Source organism: Natrix helvetica (assembly GCF_964273705.1).
Source record: "Natrix helvetica genome assembly, chromosome: 1".
Classification (NCBI taxonomy): Eukaryota; Metazoa; Chordata; class Lepidosauria; order Squamata; family Natricidae; genus Natrix; species Natrix helvetica.
The window spans coordinates 255,565,035-255,586,205 of record NC_138548.1 but is presented as its reverse complement, the minus strand read 5'-3'; the positions used below and the strand labels follow the sequence as shown (position 1 = coordinate 255,586,205).

The 21,171-nt window shown below is 41.9% G+C and overlaps 1 protein-coding gene across 4 annotated transcripts in view; it reads left to right on the top strand.

Moving 5' to 3' along the window:
• LOC309398671 (cytochrome P450 2C5-like) overlaps positions 1-20,163 on the top strand; it is a 28,820-nt gene extending 8,657 nt beyond the window's left edge. For all 4 annotated transcript variants that reach the window (XM_081965775.1, XM_081965772.1, XM_081965773.1 and 1 more), the window contains exons 4-10: positions 1,474-1,620; positions 3,941-4,101; positions 4,757-4,933; positions 8,742-8,877; positions 16,523-16,710; positions 18,346-18,487; positions 19,704-20,163. In XM_081965775.1, the coding sequence (XP_081821901.1) occupies positions 1,474-1,620; positions 3,941-4,101; positions 4,757-4,933; positions 8,742-8,877; positions 16,523-16,710; positions 18,346-18,487; positions 19,704-19,891 (1,139 nt within the window). In that variant the 3' untranslated portion in view covers positions 19,892-20,163. The remainder of the gene's footprint in view (positions 1-1,473; positions 1,621-3,940; positions 4,102-4,756; positions 4,934-8,741; positions 8,878-16,522; positions 16,711-18,345; positions 18,488-19,703) is intronic.
• The last annotated feature ends 1,008 nt before the right edge of the window (positions 20,164-21,171 follow it).

The window sequence follows — 21,171 nt, the reverse complement described above, 5'->3', positions numbered from 1 at the left end:
TGTCAGGTTCCAAAATTGAGGATGGCAAATTTCAGGATATATTGAAGCAATAGAAAACAACACTTTTGTTTTTCAACTATAGCTTTTGTTTATGTATGTTGGTGGGGAGCATATAGACAGATATTCTATATAAATAAAAATGTAATGTTTGTTTGTTCAAAATCTCAAATCTCCGAAGGTTCTTCACCAATTGCTTTGAAATTTTGACACAACATTGCATTCGACTACACACATGTTTTTATATATGCATATTATATAGATGTCACATCTGTGACAGGTAAAAACATGTTTTTTGTAAAAACATGCTTTTTTGAAAACCAGCGCCATCTGCTGGACGTAAAAGCAACACACGCTATACCATAGCGTTCATTTCTTGAGTATAGTATATTCAGAATAGTTCAGCCTCTCTCCAGCTTCGTCCCGACGGTCCCTTTATAAGTGTGGCTGGGCTGGGGCTGCACCCTTTCCCCTTTCTGCCCCTCCTCTGACAAGCTTTGCCATTTCCACCAAGGGGAGCCAAAGCCTTTCGACCTCCCCCTCCCCTCCTCTCTCCTCCCCTTCTGCCAGACCTTTGCTGTCTGCGGCAGCGTGGTGCCTGCCCCATCCCTCGGCTGCCTCCCCCCGCCAAGCCCAGTGGCACTCCAGAGGAGGTGGAGGTGGAGCGTCTCCTTAGCCTGGCCAGCTGCGCGTGCTCTCCACCCCCTCACAGGGAGCCAGCTACCATCTCACCAAGGTGGCTCCAGTGGGGTGGTGTCAGCCTGAGGTGCAGCAAGGCTGGGGTGGCCGCTGGGTGCCCCATGAGGCGGCGACTGCAGCGATGATGGCATCTCTGGATGGGGCCATGGCCAGTGGGGGCTGCCTCGTGTCCACCTCGCCAGGGCTGCTCCCTCCTCCTCCTCCTCCTGCTCTTCAGGGGACGCGGCTGCCTCCTCTCACCGCCACTGCTGAGAGAAGCCGGGTCAGGGGCGGCGGCCTCCTCCTCCTCCTCTCCTCCTCAGCTCGGCCAGGCCGGGGCCTGTGGGAGTGTCCTCTGTGGCGGTTCTTGCAGGGGCCACCGTGGCTCACTTCCATGTGGGGGCCGCTTCTGCCGGGGGACTTGCGCTTTCTCTTTTCTTTCTTTTCCATTTAACCAGATTGGGCCACAGCAATGCGTGGCCGAGTACAGCTAGTACTGAATAAAACGAAAAGCTCTTCAATCCTTTTCACATGTTCATTATACTGTAGTTATCAAAATCCTTTTTAACATTACCTAAGATATAAAGTTGAATAAGAAAAGTTCAATCCCATAATCAAATTGAATTTCTTTTCCTTTTGCCAAAGTATCAATGCCTTCTGAAAGAAGAAATAAAATTTTATTTGAGAAAGGTAGATGCTTTGTGGATGGGAGTGAATATTAGATAATTTGCTTTTTTATTCTTTAAAACAAATGTTCTAGTGTCTGTTATCTGTTATTGCCAACTTTTATCCTTCCAGGGCTTGTTAGTGAAAACAAGAAATGGAAGATTATGCGTCGCTTTACTCTCACCACACTACGGAACTTTGGAATGGGACGGAAGTCAATGGCTGAACGGATAACAAAAGAAGCCCACTATTTGGTGGAGAAGATATCAACCTTTGAAGGTGATCTTACATTTCAGAAGATTTTTATTTATTTCTAGAATTATATCCCACTTTTAGGCATACAACACAAGGTAGTGTACATAATATTCCTGGCCAGGGCCTGGCAGTTCCTGGCAGCATCTTCAGCTTGTTAGCCTCAACTCACACTGCCCCGCCTGGCCTCACAGAAGTGATCACAGTGCGGACTTCCAGTTGTCACAGAAAGAACGGGCTGGAAAATAGCGGAGATTCGCCGAGATCCATGAAAGGCAACTGGCAACTGCTTGCTGGGAGACCCTAAGCCACCCAGGAGGATGGTGAAGAAACGAGAGATGCTTTGTTGATCACAAGGAATTCACAATTTCCTCACTGATCTGAAGAAAGCTCTCCTGAACAGCAGCAGGGACAATGGCCAGTTTTTGTCAGTCACCAGCTGGGGCAACCGGGACACTAATATTTTGTGCTGGAGTGGTGTGTGGACAGAGCAGTAAAACAGGGTGAGAAAATTTCCAACATCTAACCCAAGTTAAAAGCTTTAAAAAATGAGCTCCAAACATTAAAAAAGTTATTATTGATTATATGGAGAAATATTAAAGACTAAAAATAAAGAGGAAGAAATTTATGAAGTTTTATGAAGAAACGTTAGAAATAATGTTAAAGAATAATAAGAAGTTGATGGGAGTATTTAAAAATAAAGATGTGAAAGTAGAAGACTCACAAGGAGATGATAGGACTGTCCAAAGATAAAGAAGTGGGTGTAGAAGACCCTCAACAAATGGTAGGAAAAGATGAACAAAATATTCAGAAGATAGATGAGAAAGCAGAAGGAGTGGTGGAGAAGACAAACCAAAATAAATTACAGGAAAATAAAAATAATGAAAAGATAATAAAAATAAAGATTAAGAATCCAATAGTTAACTCCTTAAGAGTTTACAATAAGGGAAGCAAAAGTTTACAAAAAGGGAAGCCTTCCCAAAAACAATGAAAAGATTAAGGATGGGCATTCAAACAATGCAGCAGAAGGAGATGAGGGGTAAAATAGAGGAAACATTCAGATTATATAAAAATGCTAGAAAGAAATGTAGGATAACAAAAGAGAAATATAAAAGAATTACCAAAAAGTCAATAAATGATGAAATTCAAAAAAGGTTGAGAGATGACAGATAAGCGATATAATATTTTGTAATACTGGGAAAATATTAAAAACTAGTAGAAACAAATAGAAATATAATTTGGGAAAATAGTAACACATATATATAGATATATAATAGAATTTACTATACTCACAAACACACTACGGTTAGGAGGTGGAAGGCTGTGATTAGGCATACTTAAATGTATTATTATGATTAATAGTGAGCAAAATATATTGGATTTTTTAATTTAGGGATTACAAATTCAGGGGATCTAGAGACATAATTTTGGGACTGATTTTTTTAAAATTAATAAATGGTTTTATTCATGTCTACAAAAATGAGATATTGTGAATTTGGTGGAATTTGAGTAATATTTAAAATATTAAAATATTGGTGATCCAATATACACATGGTACAACATGTAATTGATGTTCAAATATATATTTGGAGAAAGCAATAAAGAATCAATAACGGAGAGGAGTACTATTTGAAGATAAAAAGGTGAATATGGAGGAACCCCAATAGGTTGGGGAGAAGTATAAAGTGGGAAAATAGTATTGTACGCGTTGATATATAAAAGAATACTTTATAATTAAAATTAGTTCATTAAGGTTAGAAGTTGGAAGACAAAAGCTATGTATATGTAATTGTATTATTATTGTTATCACTGTGTAAAAAATGTATTGACCTAGTCATTACACTGTCCAAGAAACATGTTGGTTGTTAAAGAAAAACTGCAAATAAAAAATACCTCCCCCCAAAAACAAAGAATTGATGACAGTGGAGCAGGGGGCGCTAAGCAACTTGTAGAGGCACTGCTGTGCAGAAGCAATCTCGGGGGGTGGGGCAACACCTGTATTGCTGAGGGAAAGCAAAGCCGCAGAGAGGGCAGGCTTTGGCCTAATTTTCTAATCATAAATAATTCAGAGGCTTCATTTAGACACCCCCAACCCACCCCTGTAATATGATTTGGCGTTGTGTGTGTTAATAGTGTGGGGGGAAGTAACTGAAAAGGGGGAGATTGTCAGACCTTCAGAATCAGGTGATAATTCCCTTTTTCCAGATAGGTAGTAACATTGAAAAGTTACTTAGCAACTGGCCTCTTATTACCTGTATAAAAAAAAAATATTACAAAGTCACTACACAAAAAGATTTGGACATGACAATGTAGTCACACAATGTCTTCTTTCCTTTTGATGTTACAGGTCAACCTTTTGACCTGATCCCACCCATTGCATCTACTGTTTCTAATGTTTTCTGCTCTATTGTCTTTGGAAATCGATTGTCTTGTGAAGGCAAAACCGCCTCTGAACTATTGCAATTCTTAGAGGCATTCACAGGATTCTTTGGGAGTCCTTCAGGAATGGTAAGTTAACTGTATATGGTTCTGCAAGCATATATTTCTTCTTGTCAGTGATTCTTGCCAGTTATTGAATACATTGAGTGATGGTGGCACAGTGGTTAGAATGCAGCATTGCAGGCTAAATCTGCTATCAAGAGTTTGATTCCCACCAGCTCAAAGTTGACTCAGCCTTCTATCCTTTCAAGGTCAGTAAAACAAGGACCAAGATTTTGGGGGGGATTATGCCGAGAGGGCTGTAAAGCACTGTGAAACAGTATATAGGTCTAAGTACTATTGTTATAATGCTTCAGACTTGCTTTTTCTGAGCTAACTATTCTACTACCCATTTCAGAGTGGCATTCATAAATAATTGCTTTTTAAGTCTTCCAAAAGTACCCCACTTTCATTCTAGTATTTCTCATAGTAGCAACTGAGAATATTTAAACAAAGAGGGGAAAACAGTGCTAGGTAAACTTAATGTCCATAGCATGCATATTTTATATTCATTTGGTTGGCAGGCACTGCAGAAAATCAATAACTGGTCTTGCGTGATGTTTATTTTCAACAAATAGAAATAAAAGGGCACTTAATAGAGAAATGGGTTTTTCTGTGTAGTTCTTAAAGCAGAGCATAATAGATGAACTGGCAATGGTTAACTTTTACTATTACCATATTTCAGGTGTACAGCGTTTTGCCAAATGTATTGAAATTCTTTCCTGGGCCTCATAAGAAAGTTTTCTCTGATTGTAACAAGGTCCTTGACTTCATTAGGAATAAAGTGGATGATCACAAGAAGACCCTGGATCCAGACAATCCTAGAGACTTTATTGATTGCTTCCTCCTTAAATTAGAAAAGGTATGTTGCATGGATATTTTACTTGCAAGGATACTTCAAACACAAGTACAAAACAGGCAGGGTTTCAGTTATGCTCTTGTGTCCCCATTTTCTTGAGATGCCCATGGCGGTGAGCAATTTGTACTATTAAAAGAGCAGAAAGCAAAAGAACTGATGACTCCCAATTCTGCCACAAATGCTATCTGAAGCCTTTTAGGAATAATGACCATTATAAACAAACAAACACACTCTTTAAGGAATGGTGGCGTGGATCTGCTCTGTAATGTCCTTTTCAGCACTGAAGGAGGCACCATAGATCACATCTGCATCCTGTCAGCCCTTAGAAAAGCCAGCTTGGTAGCAGGTAAAGCCAGTGGTGGGATTCAAATAATTTAACAACAAATTGGGTGTGGCTAGGTGGGAGTGGCTGGGTGGTCATGTGACTGTGTGGGCAAGCCACTCAATATCATTTCTTTGCCCCAATTATTGTTTTAAGTATATAAAAAAGATACACCAAAAGGTAGTTTATTATTTTATGCGTTTAATACTTAGATAAGAATAAGAGGTACACAAAACTAAATTTTGTTACAAAAGTTTTACAATATAAATGAGAAACTATTTATACAAAACTATACAAGAATTTTATAATATGAATGAAACATATCTATAGTTCTGTAACAATGTTGTTCATCTTTTTTCAACTTTATTATCTGAATCTACATACTCTAGATGTACTTTCGTGGACCACAGAACAAGGAAATGGCTCACATGCTTTGTCCAAGAATGTGTTAGGCAGGTCACAAAACAGGCTTTTGAGGGGCTGCCACAAAGAAAGAGGGGGGGGCAATGTATTTTCCAAAGCAGCAGAAGACAAAACAAGAAGCAATGGATTGAACTGAACAAAGAGAGAAGCAACCTAAAACTAAGGAGAATTTTCCTGACAGTGAGAACAATTAACCAGTGGAACTGTTTGTCTCCAAAAGGTCTGGGTGCTCGATTACTGGAAGTTTTGAAGAAAAGACTGAAGAGCCACTCCTCTGGTATAGGGCTGGGATGGCGAACCTATGGCACGCGTGCCACAGATGGCAGGCGGAGCCATTTGTCAGGGCATGTGGGGCGCTGCCCTGTCAGCTGGCCAGTGCGCATGTGCTTCCCTGAAGCCTCCGGAGCACAAAAAAACGGCCCTATGGGCAAACTGGAAGTTCAGGAAAGGACTTCTGGTTTTCTCGGAGGGTTGTTATAAGTGCTCCAGAGGCTTCAGGGAAGCTCATGAAGGTCCCTGAAGCCTCCGGAGCGCTCAAAACGACATCCAAGCAAACCAGAAGTCACTTCCAATTTTTTTGCCCTCTGGAGGCTTCAGGGAAGCCTCCTGAAGGTCCCTGAAGCCTCTGGAGAGCCTCCGGGTGGGGGGATCTTTTCACCCTCCCCAGGCTCCTATAAAGCCTCTGGAGCCTGAGGAGGGCAAAAAAAGGATGCAAAAAATGGGGTGTCATGCCTGTAGTGCACCCATGCGCACTGGGGGGGTGTCACGCATCGCATTATAGGTGCGGCACGCCCATGCACTCCCCCTCTGTGCTCCCCCACTTATGGCACATGAGCCAAAAAATGTTTGCCATCGCTGATATAGGGTCTCCCCCAAAGTCCCTTCTAAGCGTTATTCTGTTATTCCTGAACTAAATACGCTAAGACCCTCATTGGGAACCTATCTCTTTTGCTCCCTCTTGACTAATGAGTTAAAGAACTGCCTCTAGACATTCATTTTATTAAGATTTTTAGCAGTTGAAAGTTCCTCATGTCTCCTTACCCTGAAGACCCAATTTCATTCTGAATTTAATCCCAAAATGATTGCATTTTTAGTATTTCTTTTGACACTTCTCCAAATGCCCCCCCAAGAAGCCACATGTCAAAAGGCAGCAGGACTGCTGATAGCCAAGTACTAAGGCAGGATTTATCTCACACTGTCTCTCATTATAATTTTCATTTCTTCCTCCCTCCCCCTTTTCTTCTTTTTCCTTGCCTCTTCATTCTCCTTCTTTCTTCCACTCTTTCCTTTTTTCTCCTTCCTCGCTCTCTTTCCCTTTACTTTTTTTCTTTGTATTTTCTGTCCCTTCTGGGATGCTTAAATGCAAACACACACACAGACACCCCCTCCCCCCAAATACCTACTTTTCTAGTAGTTTGTAGCCACTTAAAAGACTGATAACAAACCAGGCTCAGTTTATCTCATATTTGCATTTCATGGGGGGTGGGGGGGGTGCGGGTTATGTGCAACAGCTTTAGTGTTCAAGAACAGAAGTAAATTAGTTGCTTTTCTATATACATAATCCTTAAAAGGGATCTCCTCTAGGGATCCTGCATTGATCTAATTCAGACTGGAAATATAGCAAAGGAAAATATTTCCCCCCACTTGCTTTGTCCTGGAAATAGTTATTTTCCCACTGGAAATGACTGTTTGCAACACACAAGGAGGGGATACTTTCCGAAAAGCTCACAATTCAAGAATACCAATGTTAACTTGGATTGCCAACAAAGATCTGTCAGTAAAAAACAAAAAACAAAATTGCTTTCTCCTTTGAACTGGAGCATCTCCAACCAAGTTGCCACTCCTTCCTTCCTTCCTTCCTTCCTTCCTTCCTTCCTTCCTTCCTTCCTTCCTTCCTCATTCTCTTTTTATTCTCATCTCCTTCCTTCCTTTCTTCCTTCATCCTCCTACCCTTCCTCCTTCTCATTACCATCTCCTCCCTCCCTCCTTCCCCATTCCTCATGCTCTCTTTTTTATTCCCATCTCTTTCCTTCCTTCCCATCTCGTTCCAGAGATTTTGGCAGAACTACCGGCTCAGTTTGTGAGATGGAGATGGATGCTCTATTCCACAGGTGTGTGTTGTGATGCATCCAACCCATGGGCTGCCATTTTGACACCCCTGGCTATGAAGAGGAGATAAGACGAACCTTCTGCAGTACAATAGCTGCAAAACTGATAAGGTTCTAGGGAAGACTTGGTGATACAGGATAGAAAAAGAAGCTGCCTACTTCATTTGGATCTTAGCTGTTTCTATTTTATTTAAACATTGATCTATTTCACCCAACCACACATTAACTTCATTTTCATATTAATATAGAGCAGGGTTATAATTCTTGATTTTATTGAGAGCCACATCAGGGTTGTGTTTAACCTCAGGGTGGGGTGAGTGTGGCCAGGGTGGGCATGGCCAGCTCGATGTCACCTGTGTCAGGGGCACCTGGGGTATCCAAGTGCTAAGGCAGGACTTTCCTCAGAATCTCCCTCACTCTCATTATAATCTTCCTTCCTTCTCTGCTTTTTTCTTCCCTATTCATTCTTTCTTCTTCCTTCCCCTCTTTCCTTATTTTTCCTTTCTTGATCTCTTACAATCATTCCTTCTTTTTCTTTTCTTCTTTCTTTTCCTGTCCTTTCTTGCAAGCTCAAATGCAAAAGGGGAAACATTTCTCCTTTTGTTTTGTTTTTAGTTTGTTTTGCTAGCCTTCTGCCACATTTTGTGGCTGCATGTGGCCCCACCACCATGCTCCATTTTGCTGGCACTATGGACCAGTCCTTTTCTATTTCCAGGTTGCCCCTGTGGGTCAGATATAAGCACCTCATGGACCAGATGTGGACCAGAGACCTAGAGTTTGTCATTATTGATATAAAGAATATGGAAAACTCTACGTTGGATTATTCCCTGCCTACCCTATAAGTTGGTCTGAAATAAAAGTAAAATGAGAAGAAATAGGTAGAATGTTTATGACATGATGATGAAACTACGTATTACAAACTGCTGCCTCTTTATTTTATTTCTGCCTTATCTTACAGGAAGAAGATTCTTCTGTTCTCTCTATTGAAGACTTGGTCATGTCTGTGTTTGAGCTTTTCATTGCTGGGTCAGATAGCACAAGCACTGTCATCACATATGGTCTTAACCTTCTAGCCAGGTTCCCAAATGTCCAAGGTATGTGAAATGATAAGCTTTATTTATATTTTCTCTCTCAGATGTGGATTCCGAGATACAAAGAAAAGTGACAGGTTGGCATTTTCCTACCATTTTTCATGATGTTTCCAGATATTTCTAGTGACGATCCAAAGTATTAATGACATCTTCCCAATTAGTCTTTTAAAAAGACTTCAACTAATAGGAACCTAATATAAATGTTACAATAGTCTAAGCATTGTTTACAGTGATTTTCACTGTAATCATGTTTAGAAAAACACTAGATAACCCAAGCCATACTTGGTCAATGTTTCAGAGTTATTTTCTTGCCTAAATAGAAACATAGAATGAACAGAGGCAGGTGAAAAATCAGTGGGAGATGGAGTGACTTCCAACTTCCTGTCACCTTACCCTTTGGCTTTCTTTGTGGGAAGTTTGACAGTAAGCATTGGAAATCTCCCTTCCCTTCCCTTTTTGTTCCTTCCTTTCCCATCCCATCCCATCCCATCATCCTTTCAGAAATATTTCCTTATCAGATTCCTCAGTGCTTTCAGCAATGACAAAACTTCTGTGTACTGCCTTAAATTGAAAAGCTGGGATACATTCAGACATGTATTTGCCTTGAACATTTATTTATTTATTTATTTATTTATTTATTTATTTATTTATTTATTTCGATTTATCAGTCGCCCCCTCTCCGCAAAGGGACTCGGGGCGACGTACAATTAAATCAAAATACAAGTGTGGCATGGAGGAGGCAACACCAATATTTAACAGTCAAATACAAATGGAAGCCACTAGGTTCAAATAAATAACAATAAATTAAAACAATTAAAACAGTTAAAAACCCCAAAATTTTAAAATATTAAAATATTAAAATTGCCAGGGAGGTTAGAAAGTTCTAGTTAAGCCAGGCCGGCTAATTGGAACAGGTGGGTCTTGAGTTTCGTGCGGAAGGAGCGGAGATCGGTCGTTGTCCTGATATCTGGGGGGAGGTCGTTCCAAAGGGCTGGGCCCATTGCAGAGAAGGCCCTATTCCTGGGCGCCGCCCTCTGACACTGCCTGGTGGACGGCACCCGGAGGAGTTCCTCTCTGTGAGAGCGAATTGGTCGCAGGGATGTATGGGGCAGAATGCGATCCCGCAGATAGCTAGGTCCTGTGCCATGGAGCGCTTTGAAGATGGTAACTAACACCTTGAAGCGCACCCGGTAGACCACAGGGAGCCAGTGCAGCTCACACAGGAGAGGTGTTATATGGGAGAACCTCGTTCTCCCCATGATTGCCCGTGCGGCCGCATTCTGGACCAGTTGCAGTCTCCGGGTGCATCTCAAGGGGAGCCCCGTGTAGAGAGCGTTACAGTAGTCCAGGCGAGACGTCACCAGCGCGTGAGTGACTGTGCGGAGGGCATCCCGGTCCAATAGGGGGCGCAATTGGCGCACCAGGCGAACCTGGTGGAACACCCCCCTCACCACGGCTGCCACATGGTCATCCATAGACAGCCGGGTGTCGAGGAGGACGCCCAAATTGCGCGCCCGCTCCACGGGGGCCAGTTGCTTGCCCCCAATGGCCAGCGATGGAATGCACTGGTTGAACCGGGAGGCCGGTAGCCACAGCCACTCCGTCTTGGAGGGGTTGAGTCTGAGTCTGTTGTCTCCCATCCAGACCCTTACGGCTTCCAAACACCGGGACATCACTTCGACGGCCTCGTTGGGGTGGTTTGGGGTGGAAATGTACAGCTGTGTATCATCAGCGTACAGATGGTATCCCACCCCAAAACCACGGATGATCTCGCCCAGCGGCTTCATGTATGTGTTGAACAGGAGAGGTGAGAGGACCGACCCCTGCGGCACCCCACAAGTGAGCGGCCTCAGGGTCGACCTCTGCTCCCCTGCCAACACACATTGCGTCTGGTCGGAGAGGTAGGAGCGGAACCACTGCAACACGGTGCCCCCTACCCCCACCCCCCTAGCCGGCGCAGTAGGATACCATGGTCGATGGTATCAAAAGCCGCTGAGAGATCTAATAGGACCAGGATAGAGGAGCAACCCCTATCTCTGGCCCTCCAGAGATCATCCACCAACGCGACCAAGGCCGTCTCCGTGCTATGCCAGGGCCGGAAGCCGGACTGGCGCGGGTCTAGATACTCAGATTCCTCCAGGTGATGTGGGAACTGCTGAGCCACCACACTCTCTACAACCTTCATTAAAAAAGGAAGGTTGGAGACAGGACAATAATTTGCTAGCTCCATAGGGTCCAGGGAAGGCTTCTTGAGCAAGGGCCTCACAATCGCCTCTTTCAAGGCGGCTGGCAGGAACACCTCACTCAATGAAGAGTTCACAAGTCCCAATAGCCAGCCTCGTGTGACCTCCCAGGATGCCAGCACAAGCCAGGAGGGACACGGGTCCAATAAACATGTGGTGGCTCGCAGTCGCCCACGCAACCTGTCCAAATCCTCGGTGGCAACAGAGTCAAACTCCTCCCAGCATGGTCTCTCAAGACTCGCCTCGGACGTCCCCCCTGGAACACTGAAGGGGGCCCATTCCCTCCGGATTTGAGCGATTTTATCCTGCAGATATTCCCCAAATTCCTCTGCCCTGCCCTGCAAAGGGGGCTCATGCTGCCCCTGTGACAAGAGGGAGCGGGTCACCCGAAACAGGGCAGCAGGGCGGTTCCCTGTGGACGCAATAAGAGTGGCACAATATCGACGTTTGGCCGCTCTTAATGCCACAAGGTAAGTCCTTAAGTAGGTTCTTACCTGTGTTCGGTCAAATTCGGAGCGAGAGGATCTCCATCTGCTCTCTAGGCGTCTTTTGTGGCGCTTCATCGCCCTTAGCTCCTCGTTGAACCAGGGAGCCAGGGCGGTTCGTTGCCACCGGAGAGGCCGCAAAGGCGCAACCCGGTCTAAGGCCCTGGTGGCTGCACTATTCCATGCAGCCACTAAGTCCTTCATCTGGGAGCGGGTCAGGTCTACAGGAGGTGGCCCAAGCTCCGTCTGGAAACTATCCGGTTCCATCAGGCGCCTGGGGCGGAACCATCTAGGACGTTCTGGTTCCACCTCCCCGTGGTGGGGGGTAGTGCCAGGGAAGTCAAGCAGGAGAAGTGAGTGATCTGACCATGACAGGGGTGTGATGACTAAGTCCCCTACTCCCAGATCACTCGTCCACTGGCCAGAGACGAAAACAAGATCCAGCGTGTGGCCTCCCTCGTGCGTGGGGCCCTGAATTACTTGAGTCAGATCCATGGCTGCCATGGAAGCCATGAACTCCCGAACTGCCTCGGATGCTTCTCCCATCGACGGCAGGTTGAAATCCCCCATAACTAAAAGTTTGGGGGTCTCAACCGCCATCTCAGTGATCCGCTCGAGGAGTTCGGGCAGGGCCGCTGATGTATAGCGAGGAGCCAAGTATACAATCAGCAGGCCCAACTGCCTCCTTGGGCCCCATCTCACACCCAGAGACTCACACCCGGATATCTGCGGCACAGTGAATTCTCTCGGTTCCAGATTCTCCTGTATAATTACCGCTACCCCAGCACCCCTGCCCTGGGTCCATGGCTGATGGAATACACGGTAGCCCGGCGGGCACATTTCCACGAGGGGCAGACCTCCCTCATGGCCCAACCAGGTCTCCGTTATTCCTGCGAGGTCCGGCTCCCCCTCTGAAATCAGATCGTTAATGAGGGGGGCCTTGTTGACCACAGACCTCACATTACACAGCATCAGCCTGAGGCCCTGGCTCTGCAGAACCTGACCACCTAGAATGCGGGGGTTGGTACAAACGACCGGGCATGTCCAACGACCTTGGTCTCCCAACCGACTACACGTTCTTCTATTGTCCTCGCATCTGCCCCTCCCTACGACCGTAGATATCACAGAGCCCTCTATAGGAATGTTATTTTCCCTCCCCTCCCCCGCTCCGCTCACTTCCCTCCTGACCACACCTGTTCGCCTGGCTCTAACCACACTCCTGGCCTGTGTAACCCTCCCCCCACCCTAGAGCCCCCTAGAATATTTAAAAAAACATTTGATTAAAAACCCCCTAATTCCCCGCTTCCTCCACCTCTCTGGGTTAATAAACCCGTCATCAAGGTGGGCCCTGGAAAGGGCAGGGGGCCATAACTGCCCATATTAAACTGAATGGCACAGTTAAACATCAGTACAAGAAATGTTTTATGGCTTTTTGTAGAACATCAGAAAGCAGTTTTATGATCATGTTTAATTCATGCTATGATTTATAAAATTTGCCAAATTTCAATTTCACAGGCGTCATGGGTCATAGGTGATTGATTTCAACGATCTTTGAAAATGCATGCCATATTTTAAATACAGGTAGTCCTCATTTAACAACCATTCATTCAATAACCATTAAAAGTTACAACACCATTGAAAAAGTGGTAATTACAAATAATCTTAAAAGTTCTGATGTCCCAGCAACTCTGCGACCACATGTTCATGTTCTGAGTGCTTGGCAACCAGCTCGCAGTTCAAAAAGTGCAGTGCCCATGGGTCATGTGATCACTATTTGCAATCTTCCCTGCTAGGTTTCCACAAGCAAAGTCAACAGGGAAATTGAAAGGGAAGTATGGAAGTCACTCCAGTAAATCTCACTCTCCCCTGCCAGCAGAAGCCATGCCATGCTTGCACTCATTATCTGCCCCCTCCCATCCAGCAGCTGCACAGCATTGCCGTACCTTGTCAGCAATCCACATACTCTTCTCCCATCTGGCTGCAGCCATTCTCAGCCCTCCTGTACTTGCAAAGAATCATTCTGGCCTCTAGGGATTATATACTTTTAATGCTCCTAAGCATGTTTTCTCACAATGAACCTCTGTCCTGTTGACAGCTTAATTGGTAAGATAGACTTAAGGTGGTCCAAGAGGTTCCAGTAGGAAAATGATGAAAACCAAGTGTCTTTCCATTGACTCAATTCATGATACATAGAGGAAGCTTAAGGTGACACAATTGAGGATAAAGGTCTACTCAGCTAGCATCATATTAGTAGGTAACAGCCAATAATCATCTTCATAATTATGAAATTGAATAGTCCATTGGCAATAGTAGTAGGATTTAGGCTTATATACATCCCCGTGGCATTTTACAACACTATCTGGGCAGTTTACAATGTAAGTGTTGCATATTGCTTTTAACAATCTGGGTTCTCATTTGACCAACTTTAGAAGGATGAAAGGCTGAGGCAACCTTGAGCCCTGTCAGGATTGAACTCCAGGCTGTAAGCAGAGTTTTCCTGCATTGCTGCATTTTAACCACCATGCCACCAGGGTTCCATTCATAGCTTAATGCATATACTGTATTTTTCAGAATATAAGATGCTTTTTGGGGAGGAAAATAGGGGAAAAATCTGCCTACCAGGTATTTTTTTTTATTCCCATAACACCAGAAAAGCAAGCAAACACAATAGTATAATAAAATGTCACTTTTTGCTGCTTTTTTTCTTTCCCAGGTGGCCAGGGAAACTTTTAATAAGCTTAACTAGATGTCTGGGCATTCAGCCAAAAGCACTTCACATCTTGAAAAAATGTAACAAAGCTGAACCAACAAACCAGCCCAGCACTTGCCAGAAGGAAATCATTGAGAAAACTCAGATAGCTGATAGGAAAAATCCCTGCCTTGCCCTTAAAAGGATTATCTTCCCAAAATAGAATTTGGACCAAAGACGTACCTCTTAAGGCAGTCTTCAAATCTTTTGTGACTGGCTTCTCCCAGCTGGAATGAATCTGGAAATCTTTCCAATAGTATGCTGCAGTAAAAATATTTGAAGCTTTTTTTCAGCCCTAATGAAGTGCTAATGAGTGAAGAAATCTTCTGATCTTCCCATGCTTTGCCTGAAATGGAACAGCTTCACTTGTTAGCACCTCATTGGAGCTGAAAAAAACTTCCCAAAAGCTATATTTGGAGTGTAGGATGCACCCAAATGTCCACCCTCTTGGGGTGTGTGTGCATCTTATACTCTGAAAAATATAGTAATTGGTAAGACTCTTTCTTTAACCTATGGAGTACAGGATTTTTTTCCTAATAGTCAAAGAACATTGGGAAGCCCTAACTATTTAGTTCTCCTCATGGACTGCTATCTTAGAAAAGTGTATTCTGTCCTGCAATGCAAACTGATACAGTTATAACCTCAAACTTCCAGTTGTAACAGCTCAATGAGTGACTTCATCCAACTGTAAAAATCCACAAGACCACTACATGGCAGCCAAAAGAGGAAAAAACTCTATTTCTCTGCTGTCTACTAATGATTGATAGGTCAATAATCCTTTTGGAGAAATTTGGAAGTCCTGAAATCAACTAGGCCAGGGTCTCCAAACTTGCCAACTTTAAGACTTGTGGACTTTAACTCCCAAAATGCTCCAGCAAACGTTCTGGGAGTTGAAGTTCACCAGTTTTAAAATTGCTAAATTTGGAGACCTCTGAACTAGCCTATCCACTTAATAGAAAATGTAACAAAAGATGATGGTGTTGCATTTCTATAGCTTGAGCAAAAGAAAGTTCCCTTCCCAGTGGCCCTCACTGCTCTTGGAGAAGCTCTGATTCCTCGGTTTCTCTCCTCATGCAACTTCATTTGAAAACTCCAATAGTGAGTTCCTAAGTGCTGAGTTACTCTACTCAATAACTTACACAGTGGTGGGTTCCGGGTCCCGTTCCAACCGGTATGGTTGGAACTGGCCCAGCGTTGTCCACATGGAGGTGTGCAGTGCACACACACACGCAATGTGCACGTGCATTGTACTGTCCAGTGATGCCTCCGCAAGCCTGCAATGCACCAGCTGCTCAGCGGAGCACTGCGCAGGCGCTGTACATGCCATGCGCATGTCCGGAAGCGCCAAAGACTTTAAAGACAGGTAAGGAGCACAAGCAGGTGAGTGGGCCCTCCGGAACACTGTACCGGAATGGTACCTGGTGGTCCAGGCAGGCTCCGGTACACCCATACTGGGGCATACCACCTGCAACCCACCACTGAATTTACCCATTGGAAGCATTGTGGCTGCCCCAGTCAACATGACAGTAGATGGCAGCAAAATGAATAGCAAACTATAGCTCTTTGTTCCTGCCATATAGCCAATCAACAATTCAGTAATAATTTTGAAGAATCTCTCTGTGTGTAGCAGAGAACAGTCACTCCCGTGCATCAAAATCCTTTTCTTGAACTCTGGGTCCAAGAATGTTTATGCAGTAGCTGCATCTTCATTACAGAAATCTGGATGACCAATATCTTGCAGTTATATAGATGGAGAATTTGATGTAATCTAGTCATCAATAGGCCAACTGTCCTCTAGGAAGGCAGGGAAGATAGCAAGGTGGGGAAATGATTGGATGGAATGACTGAATCTTCAAAGCATCCACCAACTTGGACCCCATTCTGCATGCAATTGGTGGTGGATTTACTCCAGCTAAATGGCCTGCTTAGCTAGTCTTTAAGGGCACATGATGGGACAGTGTATTTTATGTTGATCTGCTTTTTTCCTCAATTCCAGAATGGGAGAAAAGCATGGCAAACATCTTTGTGAATGAGCCCAACAGCTGTGAAATTGGGAAATAAGAAATGTTTGATGATCCATGTTTGATGATCCATATCTAAAGATCAGTGCATTTTGAGTCTGGAATAATTTTTAAATTAACATTTCTGCTTAAAAATATGATTTATTGCAGCAAAAGTCCAGGAAGAAATAGATGATGTTGTGGGGGCAAACCGTAGTCCTAATGTAGAGGATAGAATGGAGCTCTCCTACACCAATGCATTTGTTCATGAGATCCTACGTTTTCTGAAAACAAGCATTGAGAACTTTCCACGTATGACAACCCAGGATGTGAATTTCAGGGGACACTTCATCCCTCAGGTGTGAAAAATCAGACAGCGTCTATGATCCACCTTGCATATAGATATTTATCTATAATTGCAGTATGATAAACCTTCTCCAATAATTGTTGCTTATATTTTGTGAACATTGCTTGAATTTTATGCTATTGGATTTCATAGAAAGCTTTATTTGTTTGCAACTGTCATCAATGATCTTACATATCTCCCAGTCTGTTGATATCTATTACGGTTCTTAGCTAAGTTAATTCTTTTTTATTTGCATCACTGACTGAGGATGCTTTGTAAGAAAATTAGCACTTTATTCAACTTTTATTCCTAATTGTTGAAAATTGTGTTTATATAGCCCTATAGAACAAAGTGTACAGTCCACGTGGGCCTTTCTGCTTAGCTCTGGCAGGAAACAGGACACTCTACTCAGAACAAAAGAATAGGATATAACCGTAGATACATAGATATAAACATTGTCATCTAACCTGTTAGAAATTCTGTTTACATAGCCGTACAGAACAAACAAAGTGTACAGTGCACAAGGGCTTTTCTGCTTAACTGTGGCAGGAAACTGGAAACTCTACTCAGAACAAAAGGACTTGGAGTATAACCATAGGTGCAAATGCACAAATACTGCATTTACTGGTTGGCTGTAGTTGTTGCATAAAATACATGAACATGTATTCCAACAATAAGTTGGAGATCTTTTCCCATAATGCAAAAAGGAAGCACAGTAAAAATGATGATTCAATGAATTTAGCCTCCCTCCTTTGGATTCTAGAACTCTGCCTTCCTGATAGTGGAAAAGTAGGAGTATCAAATATGCTTTTTTATTTACATTTGCTTTTCCTGAATCATAAAACAGAGCCAGTTTGGTCTAGTGGTTAAGGCACCTGGCTTGAAACTGGGAGACAGTGAGTTCTAGTCTCAACTTGGAAATGGAGCTAGCTGGGTGACATTGAGCTGGTCACTTTCTCTCAACCCTCATAAAGAGGCAATGGCAAGCCACTTCTCTAAAACCTTGCCAAGAAAGCTGCAGGGATTTGTTGACTCTTTTTGGTATCTAATTAAATGTGTTTGGGTATCCGTAGATTTTTTAAAAAAATGTTTCCACCTCCACAATTATTTGTAACTGTGTGCTATCATTTTTACTGTGATTATATAAAATTATATAAAATATAAACTAGGCAGCATTTCTAAAATAATTCAAAATAAAGCTTTTCTTCGATTGGAGAAAAGGAGTAAGCTATTGAATAAATAACTTTAAAATGCTCAAGTGTTTCTCATAATGTCATTCCAATCAGTGACTAGATTTTTTTCACTTAGGCAACAGCAGTGTAACTTTAGAATTTAGGATCTATCTTGAATTCCACTTGTCATCCAAAAATTGTAAATTTTAATAATATAAGTTGGGATAAATATAGTGTACATTGATGAAACATAGCAGGCAAATCAATCATGTTATCCTCTTCATTTCAAATAACATCATTTTTGTAAGGTTTTAATCATGTGAATTGGTCAAACACCAGGCATGGGGAAATATTATAAATTGCATGAATGTTACTTTTTATACCTTCCCTGGAGTCTCATTTTTAAAAGAATTAAGAATGTTTCATTATGGGTGAAAACTTACTTTTGCTCTTCACATCTTCTTGTCTTCATAAAGGGCACAATTGTTCTTACATTACCGGTTTCAGTACATTATGATCCTCTCTGCTGGGAAGATCCTGAGAAGTTTGACCCAGCTCATTTCTTGGATGAGAAGGGTAAATTCCAAAAGAAGGACGCCTACTTGCCTTTCTCTGCAGGTAACAGAGGGTTTATGGCTGATTTAGTGGTCTGGGATCTTCAGGGTTTGCCCAAAATTATATATAATGTTCTGAACTGTTACCTCACCTATGCTGATGGGGCTGTTCTTTCTGCCTGCCCTTGCCACTAGCTATACCTGTTTCCAGATTCAAGGCAAGCATCCCCCAGAACCTGCCTAGGTAAATGGCAAAATCATTGAGAGAATCTGATTGAATCATGAAGGAGACTGTTCACTCTTTTAGAACCAGAAGAGATGGTGGCTGCTATTTTTAGATAATAAAATTATTGAAGTTTAAAATTGCAAAGTTTTTAAAAAACTTAACAGAATAGTTAGAGTAAAAAAGAATAACATGAGAAAATATTAAAATTCAAATAAATCCAAAATATTTTACAATATTTTTAAAATATGAAAACATTGAAATATACATATCAGTAGATCCAAACAGAACCATTCAAAATAGCCACATATCACACTTAACCCTGGTCTAATAAACTTTGATTTCCTTTTTTTAAAAAAAAAATATATACCGAACAATCTTTCTCTGTAATCTATTCAGATGGTTATTGATTGTTGTTACAAATTACTTCAATACAGTCTCTTTCATAAATCTAGCAAAAAAGAAAAGAAATCCAATTGTTCTCTGGGATTTTTATGTTTATTTCCTTCTTAATTTAATGGTGTTTGCAGTTTTGTTGCTTTGAAGATGTCTAACATTTATGAAAGGGTTAATAGACAATATCCAAAGTGGTTAGCAAGGGAAATACAAACTTAAAATCTTGTGAAAGACTCCATTTGCAGCTTGAGGCAATACATTAAATTTCCTTGTCTCCCAATTTCACCCCATTCCATATCATTTTGTGTGACTGTCTGTCTCTCTCTGTGTGTGTAACAGCTGTAAGGAGAAACAGCCTAGGCAATCTTATATCAACTCTTTGTCCAGAGAGAGTTGTAGGAAACAAGGTACTAAGTGGCTCTTTAGTTTGTGGAGCTGCCTTCAGTTGGATATCTTCCCTGGAAGTGTTGTCTGTTGATTCAATCTTAGGTTATTAGTTTTTAATATTAAACAACAAGAGTAAGTTTTGCACTCTCTTGATTAACCTTCAACAAAAGCTTCTTTATGTCTTTCTCGCTATGTCTTTCTGAAATAATGCCTTATGTCACTAATTAACTCATTGACAATTAACTAATTATCTTCATTTTTTTTGTGCATGCAGGGAAGAGAGCATGTCCAGGAGAGGCATTGGCTAATATGGAAATCTTCCTGTTGTTTGCCACTCTGCTTCAGCATTTCACTTTTGAACTGATAATGGACCCTGAAGAGGTAGACTTAGAGGCCTTGTATATGGGCTGCAAGAAGAATGGGAAATATCGCTACTTACGGGCCATCAAACGTAAAATTTAGCAAAGTTTTAATTAATATTATTTCACATTGTAAACATACACCAAACTCAATTAACATAATGTAAATGTAACTATAACACTCACAGTTCAACAAAGAGACTCAATCTACATTGCCTCATGTCACACAATAGAACCAGCAGTTCATATACTCTTACTCAAGCCCACAACAAACTAATCCTCTAATAAAACAACCTCTCTGTAGTCCATTTTCCCTGTAACTCCCATAGGCAAACCTCTTTGCTTTAGAGAATAAATAAATCTCCTTTTCTCACAGCTCTCTGGCTTTCATTTTGATTTGTTCTTGTGCAACTCCAGCTGGAAGTGGAAATCCAAATCATTCTTCTGACAGACTTCAAATAACATTTTGAATTTAATTACAAGAACATTTCCTGTGGGTTGTTTAAAAATTTACAAAAATATATATGAAAACTTTGAAACAAATTGTAAGAAATCTTCCTGTGAGAAAACGTTGTTGATTAGGGGAAAAACCCCCACATGAGAAGAGAGAAGAAGAGGGAACCAGAAAGAATTAAAGATCATTTTATAAGTGACTGATTAATTCAGAATGAAGCTCTGTTATTTGACTATGGAAGAATTCAAGAATATTTGAGGAAAATTCCCTCAGAAATTAGTGTTAAGAATAGTTGCTACAAAAATGGAATTCAAAATACATTGTGGAAAAGGAACAGATTTTTGTAATAAAATAGAGACTGTGGCTAATTTGAAAGAAGATCTGCAAATGGATTTTAAAATGTCAGATTACAAGAATGATATGGAAAATGATGTTATACTGAAATAGAATGAAATTGCCTGTTGTCTTAATAATTAAAGGAGACAAACATAATATATCAGGAGAGTGACTTGAGCAGCATTTTTAATCTTTGATTAACAAAAAAAGTCTTAAACTTGTGAAATAGTTTCTGAGAGAGAGAAAATGATAAGAAGCCAACTTAACAAAGAATTTTTATTTTTTATTTTCTTACATAGCATTTAAAGTATACATTCACATAATTGGTATTCTTCTTTACATTTATCATTCTTATACATTTATTATTTTATTTAATAAGTTATAATGTACAATTTGGGTTGCTTTGTTTCCTTCCTCCTTTTGTAACACCTCCTTGTTTTCCCTTTCTTTTCTCCCTCCCTTCCTTCTCTACTTCCTTCCTTCCTCCTCTCTTTCTCCTCCCTTCTTCCCTTACCTTTCTCCTACTCCTGCTGTTCCCCTTCCCTTTCCCCTTCCTACCCACTCTCCTTCTCTTTCTCCCCCTTCCATCCTCC